This window comes from Neolamprologus brichardi, chromosome 10, assembly GCF_056152115.1.
Source record: "Neolamprologus brichardi isolate AB-2024 chromosome 10, ASM5615211v1, whole genome shotgun sequence".
Lineage (NCBI taxonomy): Eukaryota > Metazoa > Chordata > Actinopteri > Cichliformes > Cichlidae > Neolamprologus > Neolamprologus brichardi.
The window spans coordinates 743,053-756,165 of NC_142113.1; the positions used below are offsets into that span (position 1 = coordinate 743,053).

The 13,113-nt window shown below is 41.6% G+C and overlaps 1 protein-coding gene across 4 annotated transcripts in view; it reads right to left on the minus strand.

Annotated features, from left to right (window-relative positions):
• Nucleotides 1-12,094, minus strand: part of dlg2 (discs, large homolog 2 (Drosophila)) — a 154,240-nt gene extending 142,146 nt beyond the window's left edge. For all 4 annotated transcript variants that reach the window (XM_087846994.1, XM_087846993.1, XM_087846992.1 and 1 more), the window contains exons 1-3: nucleotides 11,867-12,094; nucleotides 10,935-11,671; nucleotides 2,841-2,972 (exon numbers count right to left, since the gene is read on the minus strand). In XM_087846994.1, the coding sequence (XP_087703120.1) occupies nucleotides 2,841-2,972; nucleotides 10,935-10,953 (151 nt within the window). In that variant the 5' untranslated portion in view covers nucleotides 10,954-11,671; nucleotides 11,867-12,094. The remainder of the gene's footprint in view (nucleotides 1-2,840; nucleotides 2,973-10,934; nucleotides 11,672-11,866) is intronic.
• Nucleotides 12,095-13,113: the final 1,019 nt, after the last annotated feature.

Below are 13,113 nucleotides of genomic sequence, written 5' to 3' on the forward strand. Positions count from 1 at the left end.
ACAGTCAGAAAAGTCTAACTTTACTCATTCTTCTTGCTTCCTCTACTTCCCTACCATTGATGATTCATTAATGTTGAAGCTGCTCTGTTCCCGTGTTCTGGACCTGAAAACATGGTTTGATCTTTGGTTTCATCCTATAACACTGGACTCATTTTTACAAAGGTTTGAACTTTGAGAGTTTAAACAAAAGAGAAAAGTCTGAAAATGTTCGTGCCTGTCTGAGAAAAGTGTATAAAGTGTGTAGTGAGAGGTTTTACAGCCTTAAAGCATCTATACAAATTGTAAAAACTAAAGTTGGCTCCTTCTCAGATTTCACCTGTCGCGGCTTATTTTTAGAAGGTAACTCCCGCGATAAACGAGGGACTGCGATAAACGAGGGACCGCTGTGATGTTCTTGTTGCTTTGCTATTCATTAAGTATAGTAGACAGTAGATGGTAAAGATGATGGTCTTAATACAAGGTTCATTTAGCTTTCTAAAGCGGAAAAGAAAAGAAATACCTTATTTATTTTGTTTCAGCATTTTAATATTAATTTGACCACAACAAACATATAAAAAAGACAAAAGACATTTTGCGATGCTGTGGTCATCAAGCTCGCTGTCAAGGTCAGCAGAGACGACTGGTGGCATCGTTCTTTGGGTTACGGGGAGGTGTGCAGTGTTGGTCAAGTTACTTGAAAAAAGTAATCAGTAACTAATTACTGATTATTTCCCCCCAAAAGTAATCCCGTTACTTTACTGATTACTTATTTTCAAAAGTAATTCATTACTTAGTTACTTAGTTACTTTTTAAAAACCCGATTTACAACCTGAATAGGTGATAAAGTGATAGATCTTTCAGCCCAGTTCTACTTTTTCTACATAATCATCATACAAAATGTAATCAAATGGAAAAGTCTCTTTTTAAAACTTGTTTTATTAGTTTTAATCTTTTAACTTTATGCATCAAGCAAACATTTAATTATCTGCAACATTCTCTGACTGGAAGAAATTAGTTCAACATTTAAACCTATTTTCTGCACATTCCAGCACATAAAATAAAATATTTTGTGTGTTTACACTCAGTCTTTCAAATAGATGCAAGTAAAACACAGCAGAAAATAAATAAAGTCAAAGACTAGCGGTCCTGTTGCTCTATTTTCTCCTGTAAAGCAGGAGTGGGGTAGGCGGAGGGTTACCCTGGTGCAGGTGTGCAGCGGTCAGTGGAAGAATCCGCGAGTTTCTCTGTGAGTTTCCCATTACGTCGTAGCTACTCGGTGCTTGTTTGGAAGTTTAGGAGTTTTTTTCGCTGTAAAAAGAAGTTTTCTTCCCACGCACAACGGACACTAATGTTTTTGTCACTTTTTATGGAATCAAACTCAAAGTAAGGTCAGTACTTCCACGCTTTAAACGCTGCACGCTCATACTCTCTCTGCACTCGATATATGATCCATTGTTGATCTGCACACAGCTGTTGTCACGAACGTCGCACTCGCTTACGTCACTGTCATGAGACCTTCTCGCAAAAAATCACGGTTTTAGTAACGCAGTAACGCAGCGTTCCTACGGGAAAGTAACGGTAATCTAATTACCGTTTTTGCAATAGTAATCCCTTACTTTACTCGTTACTAGAAAAAAGTAATCGGATTACAGTAACGCGTTACTGCCCATCTCTGGAGGTGTGTTTGCTTTATGTGACGTTGGCTCATCTGTACTTCTGTGTTTTTAAAGAATAAATACTTCATGGCACGACCACATCCAACAGCATATCTGCAAATCTGAGAGGAAACTCTGCTGCTAACAAACCTGCTACAATAAGCTATTAACACTAACAAAACATACAGTAACATCAGAGTCGTTCAGCTGCTCAGAGGAACGACTCCAGAGAGGCAGGGATGATGAAGGGGTTGAATCTCGACATGAGTCCACTCTGAGGGGGTTTAGCCAGAGTGACTATGCCACAGGCCAGATTATCATCTTACAAAGCACCTAATGCTTTGTAAGATGATTAAATCTATTTCAGGAGGGATTTATTCCATAGCAGAACTCTGTGATTGTCTTGATGGATGCTCTATCATCCAGGTAAGGAAATCCCCAAAGGTTGATTCTGTTCATCTGGACGTTTCAGCCGACTGCAGGTTTCCCCGGTCCTACAGTACATTTGCATAATCATTACAACTAGCACCACTGGTGAACAATGGGCTGTGAGGTCCGTTTTCTGATCATTAATATGCAAATTATTATGACCATTGATGAGCAACCATTGACCACTGATCTATGCTTGCAATGTCTACATCTTTCTCACCGTTAAAGGAATTTATAAGATGTGTTTGGCTATATCTTTAGATGTTAGCAGTAACAAATGTGCAACAATTGCACACACTAATAAAACCTTGTAATGATGCTGTCAGTTTGAAGCAGTCAGTTGTGGTTTTGGACAATATTGGACGATCTTGCAGCACCTTTAACTGTCCACCAAGTGTCTCCCTGACTGGATTTGCCATCAAAGCTGTGATCATGACGTTGCATTTCAACAGCATCGCAGCAAGTTAGTAATTAAAGTCAAACTCATGAGAAAGGTGACCCTTTGAAAACAAATCAGTGTGATAAGAACTATTAATAAAAATGTATCTGAGGAGAACGTTTTTGTTTTAGCTTGACGCAGCAACAATCTGGAACCTGTGACGGTCGTTCATATTGCAAACCAGCCCACCGAATGTATGTTGTCACGCTACGCTTGCATTCACTCTTCACAAGGTCACCAACACAGTGATCTATGTGTTTACAAAAGCTTTTATTTTGAAAATCACCACAGTATGAACTTAAAGCAAAGGCTTGATACACTGTGGCTGTGCGACTTACCAAGAAGAGCTTCAAACAGGTTGCTTTTGAAAATCCCCATCACTCTTTGAATGGCAGTTTTGAGCTGCTGCTCCTCCGGTTTCCTCAGGTTAGTGCAGTATTCCTCCAAAAGTGCAAGGGCTCGAGCTGTGTCTGCAGAGCACAGAGGGAAAAAGGCTCTGGGGTTTCCTTGGTTTATTTTTCTCATGGATAATTTATACATTGATCTGGTAATATTTAATATCTTGTGCAAAAAGGTTGATTCTCTTCATCGAGACAGCATGTTCAGTGGGAGAAACGTTTGTCACTTCTTCAGCTGACTGCAGGTTTCCTTAGCATACTGACTGAAACTAGCCCACTGAGGAGAGGATGCCACACCGAGGATGGGGACAAGTGGGTGAAAAATGTGTCATCAAAGCAGAGAAAAACATCCTTGCAAAAGTGCTGAACTTTGCTGTGCCGCCTAGACAGATCCTGCCTCAGAAACAAGCGATTTGAAACAACAACATTGCAGACGTTGAACGTCGGCCTGTCTCAGCAATGCAAGGCCACCAGCATCCAACATCAGGAGGAGAGGAAGGTACTCACATCACTTATTAATGACATTATCATCCTTCAGGCAGACATGGGTCGGTTTGCTAAACCAGAAAGACTATCATGACCCGTCGGTAGGCAGCTTGAATTTAGTTGAGAGGTGAGAGATGTCAGTATGATGATGATGGTCTCGTACTGTTACATCTCTCTTCAGTTGTGCTCCAGTCACTGAAGCAGTGGAAGTAAGAGATGACAGGATGACCTCAGCAGCAGGACCGCTCTCAGCACCAACCACGTGTGTTTGAACTGTCTTCACTCCACACATTTCATATGGATGATCTGATATCGTCGTGTTGGTGTTGTTCCCAGATCATCATCAAAATGTTGTTCCAGGTTCAACATTGCAAGTGACCAATCACATTATTGTGACGTTATTCTTTTGCGCACCAACCCATTCGTGCATTTATGAAATTCCAATGTTGCAAGGACAATATCAGTTCTGCTTAGCGTTTATTAAAGGGTCAGGGTCAGGGTCAGGGTTAGGGTCCGTTGATCGGCGGACAAAGGCGGTTTCTCGCAGCTTAAGTACAGTTTTTTGTTTTACGCCGGTTTTTCCCGAAGTCGCAAAAGTATGACATCACAACATTCTGATTGGTCACTTGCAATGTTGATCCTGGAACAACCTTTAGTATGATGATCTGGGAACAACACCAACACGAGGATATCAGATCGTGCCATTTCATATACCAGTCAGTACTGTTACACATTAACTCTGTGGAGCGACACATCAAAGTCACCAGGGAGGATATGAAAGTGGCAGGTTAGCCTTCTTAGACTGTGAGATTTCCATCAGTAATGGGGGACATCTAAAAGCTGACGTGTACTGTAAACCTACACATACAGATCAGTATTTAAGGTTTGACTCTCATCATCCACTGGAGCACAAACTGGGCGTCATCAGGACGCTACAACACAGAGCGAACACCATCCCCACAGACACAGCAACCAGGGAGGCAGAAGAACATCAAGAAGGCCCTGAGTAAATGTGGGTATCCCAGCTGGACTTTTGTCAAAGCTGGGAAGGCTCCTAAAGAAAGCTGCAGCCGATCCAGGAGAGAAGGACAACCGCTGCCCAAGCAAAAACCTGTAGTGATCCTGTACGTGTCAGGAGTATCGGAGCAGCTGAGACGCATTTTTCTAAACACCAGGTCTCTGTGGCTTTTAAACCCCAAAACACGCTGCACCAAAAATTGGTCCACCCCAAGGATCGGGTCCTCGACACAAACAGAGTAACATAGTGTAGCTGTTAAGTGCAGGAGGATTGGCAGGATTTATACATCGGGGAAACCAAACAACCTCTGGCTACAACACAGAAGAGCGACCTCGTCAGGCCAGGACTCCGCAGTCTATTCACACCTACAGGCCAGTGGACACTCTTTCAATGATGAGGATGTAACATCCTGGACAGGGAGGAACGCTGGTTTGAGGGCGGAGTCAAGGAGGGAAAGACCATCTCTGAATGGAGGAGGGGCCTAAGGTCATCTGTCACCATCTTACAAGCTGTGATTGCAGCCATTCCCCACCTCTCTGTGAATGGGACTCATGGATATTGATCAGTGGTCATAATTTACATATTAATGATCAATCACAGTGATCGATCACAGTTCATTCAGTGGTGCTAGTTTCAGTCTTTGTGCAAATGTCCTGTTTGTAAGGTTGGAGACCTGCAGTCAGCTGAGACTGAAGACGTCACCTGATGATGATGAAACGTTTCTCCCAGTGAAAACATCCAGATGATCAGAATCAACCTTTTGGAGATTTACTTACCTGGATGACTGAGCATGAAGACACTTAATATCTTGTGGCAAAGTTGTATAAGATAATAAAGGACTGACAGTGATGCATGGTGTTTATGGCATACAATAGATCTTTTTTCTATTACATACTGGCTGCATGCTGTGCTCCGTCCTGATACAAGAGCAGAGAGAAGCGCAGCACTGATGTTTGAACTGTCTGTGCTTCAGTTCATCTCAAAGGTGGTGTATGGGGTGGAGGCTTGTTCCCCATCAGAAGGCAGATGCATAGATGGTTGTTTATGCGTGGAGGAAAGCTTATGTGGACAATTCTGAAAACATGAAGCTCGAGCAGTTTAGAGCTAAACAGGACCTGTGAGCAGAGGTGGGTTCATTCAAACTGAATTCTAGTTGACAGTTTGTGACTCTCTGAACACAATTTGTACCATTTAACACAATTTGTCCACTTAGACACACAATATTCAACACATTAAGTGCAAATTAATCTCTCTCAAGTTACACCTTTTCAAACTCAATTAGAAGACTTCATGTGTGTGTCAGCGTATAAAACAGATCTCAAATGTTTATTCAGATGTTCGGCAAGAAGATGGAGCAGCGAGAAAACAGAAACACTTTGAGCAACAGCCGCAGACAGTTTATACTATTTCTTCGGTTCCACGTTGTATTGCAGTAAAAACTAAATACCTCTTTTGTTACCCTTTTGTATCTGTGCACTAACGGTCGTTGTAATCTAAGAGCTCCCAGTAGGGCTTATAAACTCTCCACCAGCTGGTCTGAGAACTGAAGAAGCTTCTCGGCTGAGACGTGAAACGTCTTCAAGGAAAACTTAAAGAAGTCCAGACGCTTTTCTTTCCAGGATCTTTAGACCACCATGACCTGCAGAGTTTCTCACTGTAACATTAATGTAGGTGAAATTACTGAGTGTTATGAACTACTAAATGACATACGCTGCTCCTAAAAGTATTTATCTCTTCCCTGATTTCTTATTGTTTCCATATTTGTCACACCTACATGGTTTAGATCCTCAAAGTTTAATATTAGACAAAGATGATCCCAGAAAATGCAGAAATTCCACATTTTTTGGAAGACTGAGTTTAAATATCTGACAAAGTGAAGTTAAAATATCTCAAGAACAGATGAGTGACAAAGTACTTGAAACCAATCAGTCTGGAAACAGTCACAAGGCCATTGCTAAGACGTTAGGACTCCAGTGATTTCCTTTGAGAGCCATTATCCACAAATGGGAAATCTTGGAACAGTGGTGAACCTTCCCAGGAGTGGCTGACGTGTCAAAATTACTCCAAGAGGGCATTAGCGACTCATCCTCACTTGCCTGAGCTCATTAATCAACAAAGAGACTGGGCAAACATGGGCTGCATGGCAGAGTTCGACAAAACCGCTGCTCAACAAAACAAATATGATGGCTTGTCTCATTTTAAAAACATATTGATGATCCTCAACATTTCTGGAAAAGTCTTCTGTGGACTCACAAAACAACAATAAAAAGATCATACAACAGTCAAACATGGTGGTGGTACTGTGAGCTCGGACAACTTTCTGTTACTGATGGATCCAGGAATTTTGCTCTTTACTAGAAAATCCTGAAGGAGAACGTTGGCCATCGGTTTGAGGTCTGACACTTCAGAGCACTTATGCAGCAGGTCAATGATCTAACACAGACCAGTAAATCCAGCTCTGAATGCTGTATTGATGCAAATAAAAGTTACACATTCAACTCTTTCCTGTTTGTTTTAAGAGTTTCTATTTGCAGTTGTATTCATTTATTTTGCACGTACAAAATGTACATTATTCTCTTAAGAGAAGAGACTCAATGTACAAGATGCATCTGCTGCTACTGTTCAGTTTCTGTGCAGGTAATAAGAATACACGACATCACACGATCAAGAACAAATGTTAGCAGGACATCACCTCACAGGTTCTGGTTGTATCGTCTGAGCAAAAAACAATAAAGCAACATTAAATGTAAGTTGCACATCCAGGTTACAAATTAAGTTCTCAGAGCTAATTATTGATAATAATTATATTTAATAAGGTTTCTACAATGATGAAATTACCTTGGTTTCTCAGTGATTTGATTGGTTTTCATAACACTTGGTTGAGATCAGCAGGACATGAAATAGTTCATCTGATCAAGTTAACAGTAAATAAACTTCCTGTTTCTCTCAAGTGAGTAATGAAAGTGTTGAAAATGGGAACTGATAAGAATTTAGTGATTCCAATCCCATTATCAGCATCACTTATACATTATATTCCTTATCACTTCTCTTATCATAATTGGGTTAGCATATCAAAGACATTCATGCAAATGAGCTGCAATACTGCGCTGTGAAGTGTTTGTGTTGGAGGTCAGTCGCCCCTTTGTTGTGATCAGTGTTCAGAAAAATGTGTTACACATATTATACAGAATACTAATGTTCATGTTACTTATTTTGTTACTAGTTGCATTATTTTCACGTTTCTCCATAAAAGGAACTGAAACACAATAATCTCATAATTCCTATTTAAAAATAAAAACCTCAGCTACAGTCCCAGACACACACGTCTGTCATGATGAGGACGTAAATATGATGTTTCTCTTAGTATTTCAAAAAGCAAAGATGAAAAGCAGCAATCGCTACACTGACTTTACTTTAGAAACATGAACAGATGAAAATGGAGGTTTCAGCCTGACTGCTCATCACTGCTTTGTTACCTGTTGAATTTCAGGATCTGGCCCTGGATTCCCTGAGCTTTCACATGGCTGCTTAGCATCACCACGCTGTCGTTGTGTTAGCAGTATGATGCAGTGTTTCCTGTCCTGGACGCAGTTAGCACTTTTGCACTCTTGTCCTTTTGTGCAATAAAAATAAAAGTAATGTCCATATCCACACTGCAGATCGCTCCATTGTTTCCTCCTCCAGCAGAATCGATGGGCAAGCAGACAATTCCAAGGAATTCAACTACTGGGAACCAGTTCTCTACAAGAACTGGTTCTTGAGTCCCATCCCCAGTTGAAAGGTAACTATATTGTGTATGCTACTAGTGTTTTTCACATGCTTCAATGTGGAATCTAAAATGACACCTACACATTGAGCACAGCAACACTGTGATGATTCACAAGTGTACGAGAAAACAGTAACAATATTGTTACAGTCATTAATACACACATTGAATAGCAGAGGGGCACCAGGGTCCATCGTTGTGCCACAGACACCTTGTGATAACTTATTTTCTAAATATGATTTTCTCCCATTTGAAACTCTTGTAGAAACCTGGTTGTAAAAGCATTTCTGTATTTACTGTGTCACACGCAGAAACACTGCACCTCGTTTATACAGGTTAGCCTTCACAGCCCCTGCAAACACGTGCAGCTCTAAACTGGGATAAAACACAGCATCCTTTATCACATGTGTTTCCAGCTGCTAAAGGACTTTTTTCCAATAATTTGGAGACAACAGGTCATCTTCAAACTGGTCTGTAATGGGCCACTTTGTCTTTATCACCAGCTTTATATGCAGAGTAACAACTGCAGTGTTGAGAGCAGAGGGAAATATGGATACATGATTTTAGACAAGAATCAACCAGTGTTGTCAAGTTACTTGAAAAAAGTACTGATTACTTCTCCAAAAACGTAATCCTGTTACTAGGCTGATTACTTATTTCAAAAGTAATTAGTTACTTTTTAAAAACATGATATACAACCTGAGCAGGTAATGAAGCAACCTTTTCTGCATAATCCATCATATACAATGTAACCACATGAAAAAGCTTCTGTTTAAACTTGTTTTATTAGTTTTAATGTAGCTGTCTTTAACATTTAAACCTGTTTCCTGCATATTCCAGCAAATAAAATAACATGTTTTGTTTTACACTCTTTCAACTAGATGCAAGTAAAACGCAGCTCTTAAATCTACTGCCACCTGTTTAGCAGGAGTGGGGCGGGTGGAGGTTTGCCCACAGCGGTCATGTCAGTGGGAGGATCCGGGGCTTTCTCTGTGAGCGTCACGTTTCCGTGGCAGCGTGCTCGCTGCTCGCTCAGATTTGAAGTTTAATCTTTCGCTGTAGAAAGAAGTTTTCTTCCCACAGAGTGAACAGCAGACGCAGATGTTTTTGTCACTTTTACAGAATCAAACTCAAAGTAATGTGATTACTTCCACGCTTTAAACACTGCACGGTCGTACTCTCTCTGCTCTCCATATTATCCATGTTGATCTGCACACGTCTGTTGCTGCCACGGACGTCGCACTCGTACGTCATGAGACACGCACAGCGTGCTTATGGGAAAGCAACAGTAATCTAATTACTTTTTGCAATAGTAATCCCTTACAATACTCGTTACCTGAAAAAAGTAATCAGATTACAGTAACACGTTACTTGTAACACATTACTGCCCATCTCTGCCCCCAACTGACTTTGACTTTCTTAGTGATGTAATCGTTTGACCAGTGGTTTAAACTTTCTCATTTGTGCCCACAGACAGTAAATCTGTGTCCAGGTCACAAAGATTCACCCAGATGTCCACACAACTCTACAACAGACTCAATAATTATTTACAACAATGTGCAAATGTAAGACTATCATTTACGTTTGCACCATTACGTTTTACTCCATCTCTCTGTAATCTCTCTGGAACTTGCCAGAGACGATCGTCTTTCACTTGTTTAATGATTGAGCAAAAACTTGGCTCTAACCTGGATGTAACTTTGTTTCTAAAGCCTTTGGACATTACTGATTAGTTACCTGACCTGCAGGGTCTGTGGAAAACTCCCCAGTGGGAAGTAAAAGAGGCTTTATAAAAAGAGTTATCTGTGGATAGCTGCAGCATGCAGCTCTGCAATCCTTGTGTGAACCGATGTCCAACCACGGTCCCTCACTATGAACTTACAGTTGTGAGTTCATGCTGTTCATTCTCCCTTCTGGCTAAAGATGGGACCAGGACAGAGCCTTGTGCATGTGTGAAATATTTTAAGAAAACTTATTAAAGAGGGTCGTGTATCCACAGCTTTAGAAAACTGATGAAAATAAGCATCTGTGTCATTTATATTTGTCACCAACAAGCAACATTACAACACAGCGAAGCTGGGACACCTTGAGTTCTGTTACTGTTATGATGATGCTGATGTTACTGTGACACTGTGGCAGCCCGACCTCCCCACACCCTCCTCACAATGGCAGCGACGTAGTTCACCTGTACACCAAACTGCTCCGTAAATACAAAAACCCTCACGTAGTGGAAAGTCCACAGAGGACAGAGCCCACCACACACAGGACCCAAACAATCTACAGTCACAGATCACCACCTTCTTCTTTATATTGTTTGTTGCCGTTTGGCAAACAGCAACATGGCGCATTACTGCCACCAACTGGTGAGGAGTGTGGACAGAGATGTCAGAAGAAGAAAAAAAGGCCTGATAACTTTCACTTCTGGAGTTCTTCTGAACTAAGGTCCAGTTTTACTTTCATATCACCAAACTTTCCAATCAATATATTTCTGACGATGCATTAAACTGTTCTATTGCTTCTCTACTGCAGTAACACTGTCCTGTGTGGTGTTTGTCTTATTAAAAGCATCGTGTCCAGTCTGAGTCGAGGGACTACCTCACACCAGCAGGTGGTTTGGATCTCACGGTCAGTCTCTGCACACTACTGACAAACGTAGTGTAGATACGATGCACTTTGATGTGGTATCAACAGTCTCATGAATTACACGTGTCACATAACTGCACTCTGAAAATAGACGGATAGACATATAATAATAACAACTCACCTTTTTTCCTGATAGGCATGGCGACTCGGTGTAAACCTGACTCTCAGTAAGGCTTCTGTCTTCGGTGCATGATCACAGAGTCTCAAAGTGGCACAAAAACAGAAACGTTTGGTAAACTTCAACAGAGACAACTCAAACCAGCTGTTTTTTATTTTTATTCCAGGGACAATGGGGAGCCTTTCAGGAGGTATCCAAGCAAAATAAGGAAAGGACTAAATCCACTGATGATCCAGCCATGTGACTGTAGGCGTCTCTGTCCCCTTTACAATTCATCAGAAATCCACAATAAACTCAGAAGAGGTCCCCCTGCAGCAACCTCTCATTCATATCTATGCGTGCAGTCAGTGGTCCTTGATGTGAGATGCAACAGCAGCTGTGATTCTGCAGTTCACAACATTATATGTAGGAAGAGGCTCAGCACTTCTGTCTGGGTGTACTTAAGACAAACATCCTTTGGCTGAAGAGTTAGCAGGCCACAGAAGTGCTTTGTCATGCTAGGTCGCTGGTGGTCCACACGACCTGGTACAGACAAAATAACACAGCAGGGCAAACAGGCACCAAACCGAATGTGTACAAAGACGCTGGTTCGGTGTCTGCTGGTCCGGGGGAGCCTCGAGGTCTGGGGGCTGGCCTGGGTTAACATAGTCTGCTCACTCAGCCGCTGTGGCGTGACAGTCCTCCACAGATCCACGGACAGGAGAACTGCTCCACATCCTTCATCCTGAGGTTTCTACAGCCTGCCAGCAAGAACAGGGGAAAGGGTGAAGAGCACAAACATGCCAGCTGGAGATGCAGCAGTTCTCTCCTCAGCTAACACCCAGCGGTCACCGGGAGTTTTATGCCCGGAGGTTTTGACTTATGGTGGGATACGTGTCCGTGTCCCCCGCTCCCCCCTCACATTACTGCCATACACAAACGCAAACGTTACTTACCTAGCATTCACGTTATATCGCAGCCAGCGGCGATGCAAAATGAAATGCCGCTTCAACGGTGCGACGACACCTGCCCGCCGACGACGGCGCTGAACGGCTTCCAGGTGGATCCGCGTTCATTTCCTGCGAAACGGTGACCGAAGAAACAGTGCTGTGTTCTCCCTGTGCTACATCCCTTTATTTCATCCCACCTGACAGCATCTTACAGTTTTACGTGCCAGAAACAAGCCCACGATACTACGTAAACGAACTTCCGCTTGTACTTTTCAAAATAATGCCTTCTCTAAGCGTACATTTTAACTCGACATGTATACTTATTTCAAACACAGCATTCGCTCTGGCGTAATGACTGTTAGTGACTCAGTCCTCTGAGCAGAAGCGGCCGCTGCGAGTGACATTAAAGTGGCTGAATTAGCAGTCAGTGTAGTAAAACATATTTGAAAGAACACGAACAAAACCACTGAATGTGTATGTGTATATATATGTGTATATATATATGTATATATATATATATATATATATATATATATATATATATATATATATATATACACTGTACATTGCTCAAGGATCATACTTCTATCTGTGTGTGTATTTTCAAACAAGAAGAAAAAAAGAGCAGTATTGTGCTTTTACTTTGAAGGACTCGACTGAGCGTGACGCAGTTGTGGAACTTTACCTTAGCAACGCAGAGGCTGGTCGCTGGTTGGCTGCCCCCGGTTTGATTGAACTGATGCGACAACCAATCATAGAACGGGATTTATTGTATCAGGCGAGACTGACCAGTGAGAATGCTTTAAACCTGTGCAGAGCCCTTCAGTTGAAATTGCTGCATTAATTGTACTGTAGGAAATCTGAAACATCCAAAGTAGCGATTGTAAAATGGACCAGCTAAAAGAAGTACTTGAACAAGAACAAGGTGGTTGTAGTCTGTATTTAGTCTTAACATTGTATTACTGTACTTGTGCAGATTTATTGTTCTAATTCAACAGTGAAATCACGAAAGATGGCGTTACAACTAGAGAGAAACTGGCCAATGTAAACAGAATCTAAAAGAATAGACTTAAAACCAGGTGCCACTGTAATACTGCCCTGCATACTGCATCCAATGTGGAAGGTCTTCATTTTTGTCTTCCAAGAGCTAAATAATACTTTTTGACCTCTGACTATTGTTGTGTCTACAGAAGCCTCCCTTTAAACAACAGTGCCACTGTTTATCAATACATTATACTCAGAACTTGCACATC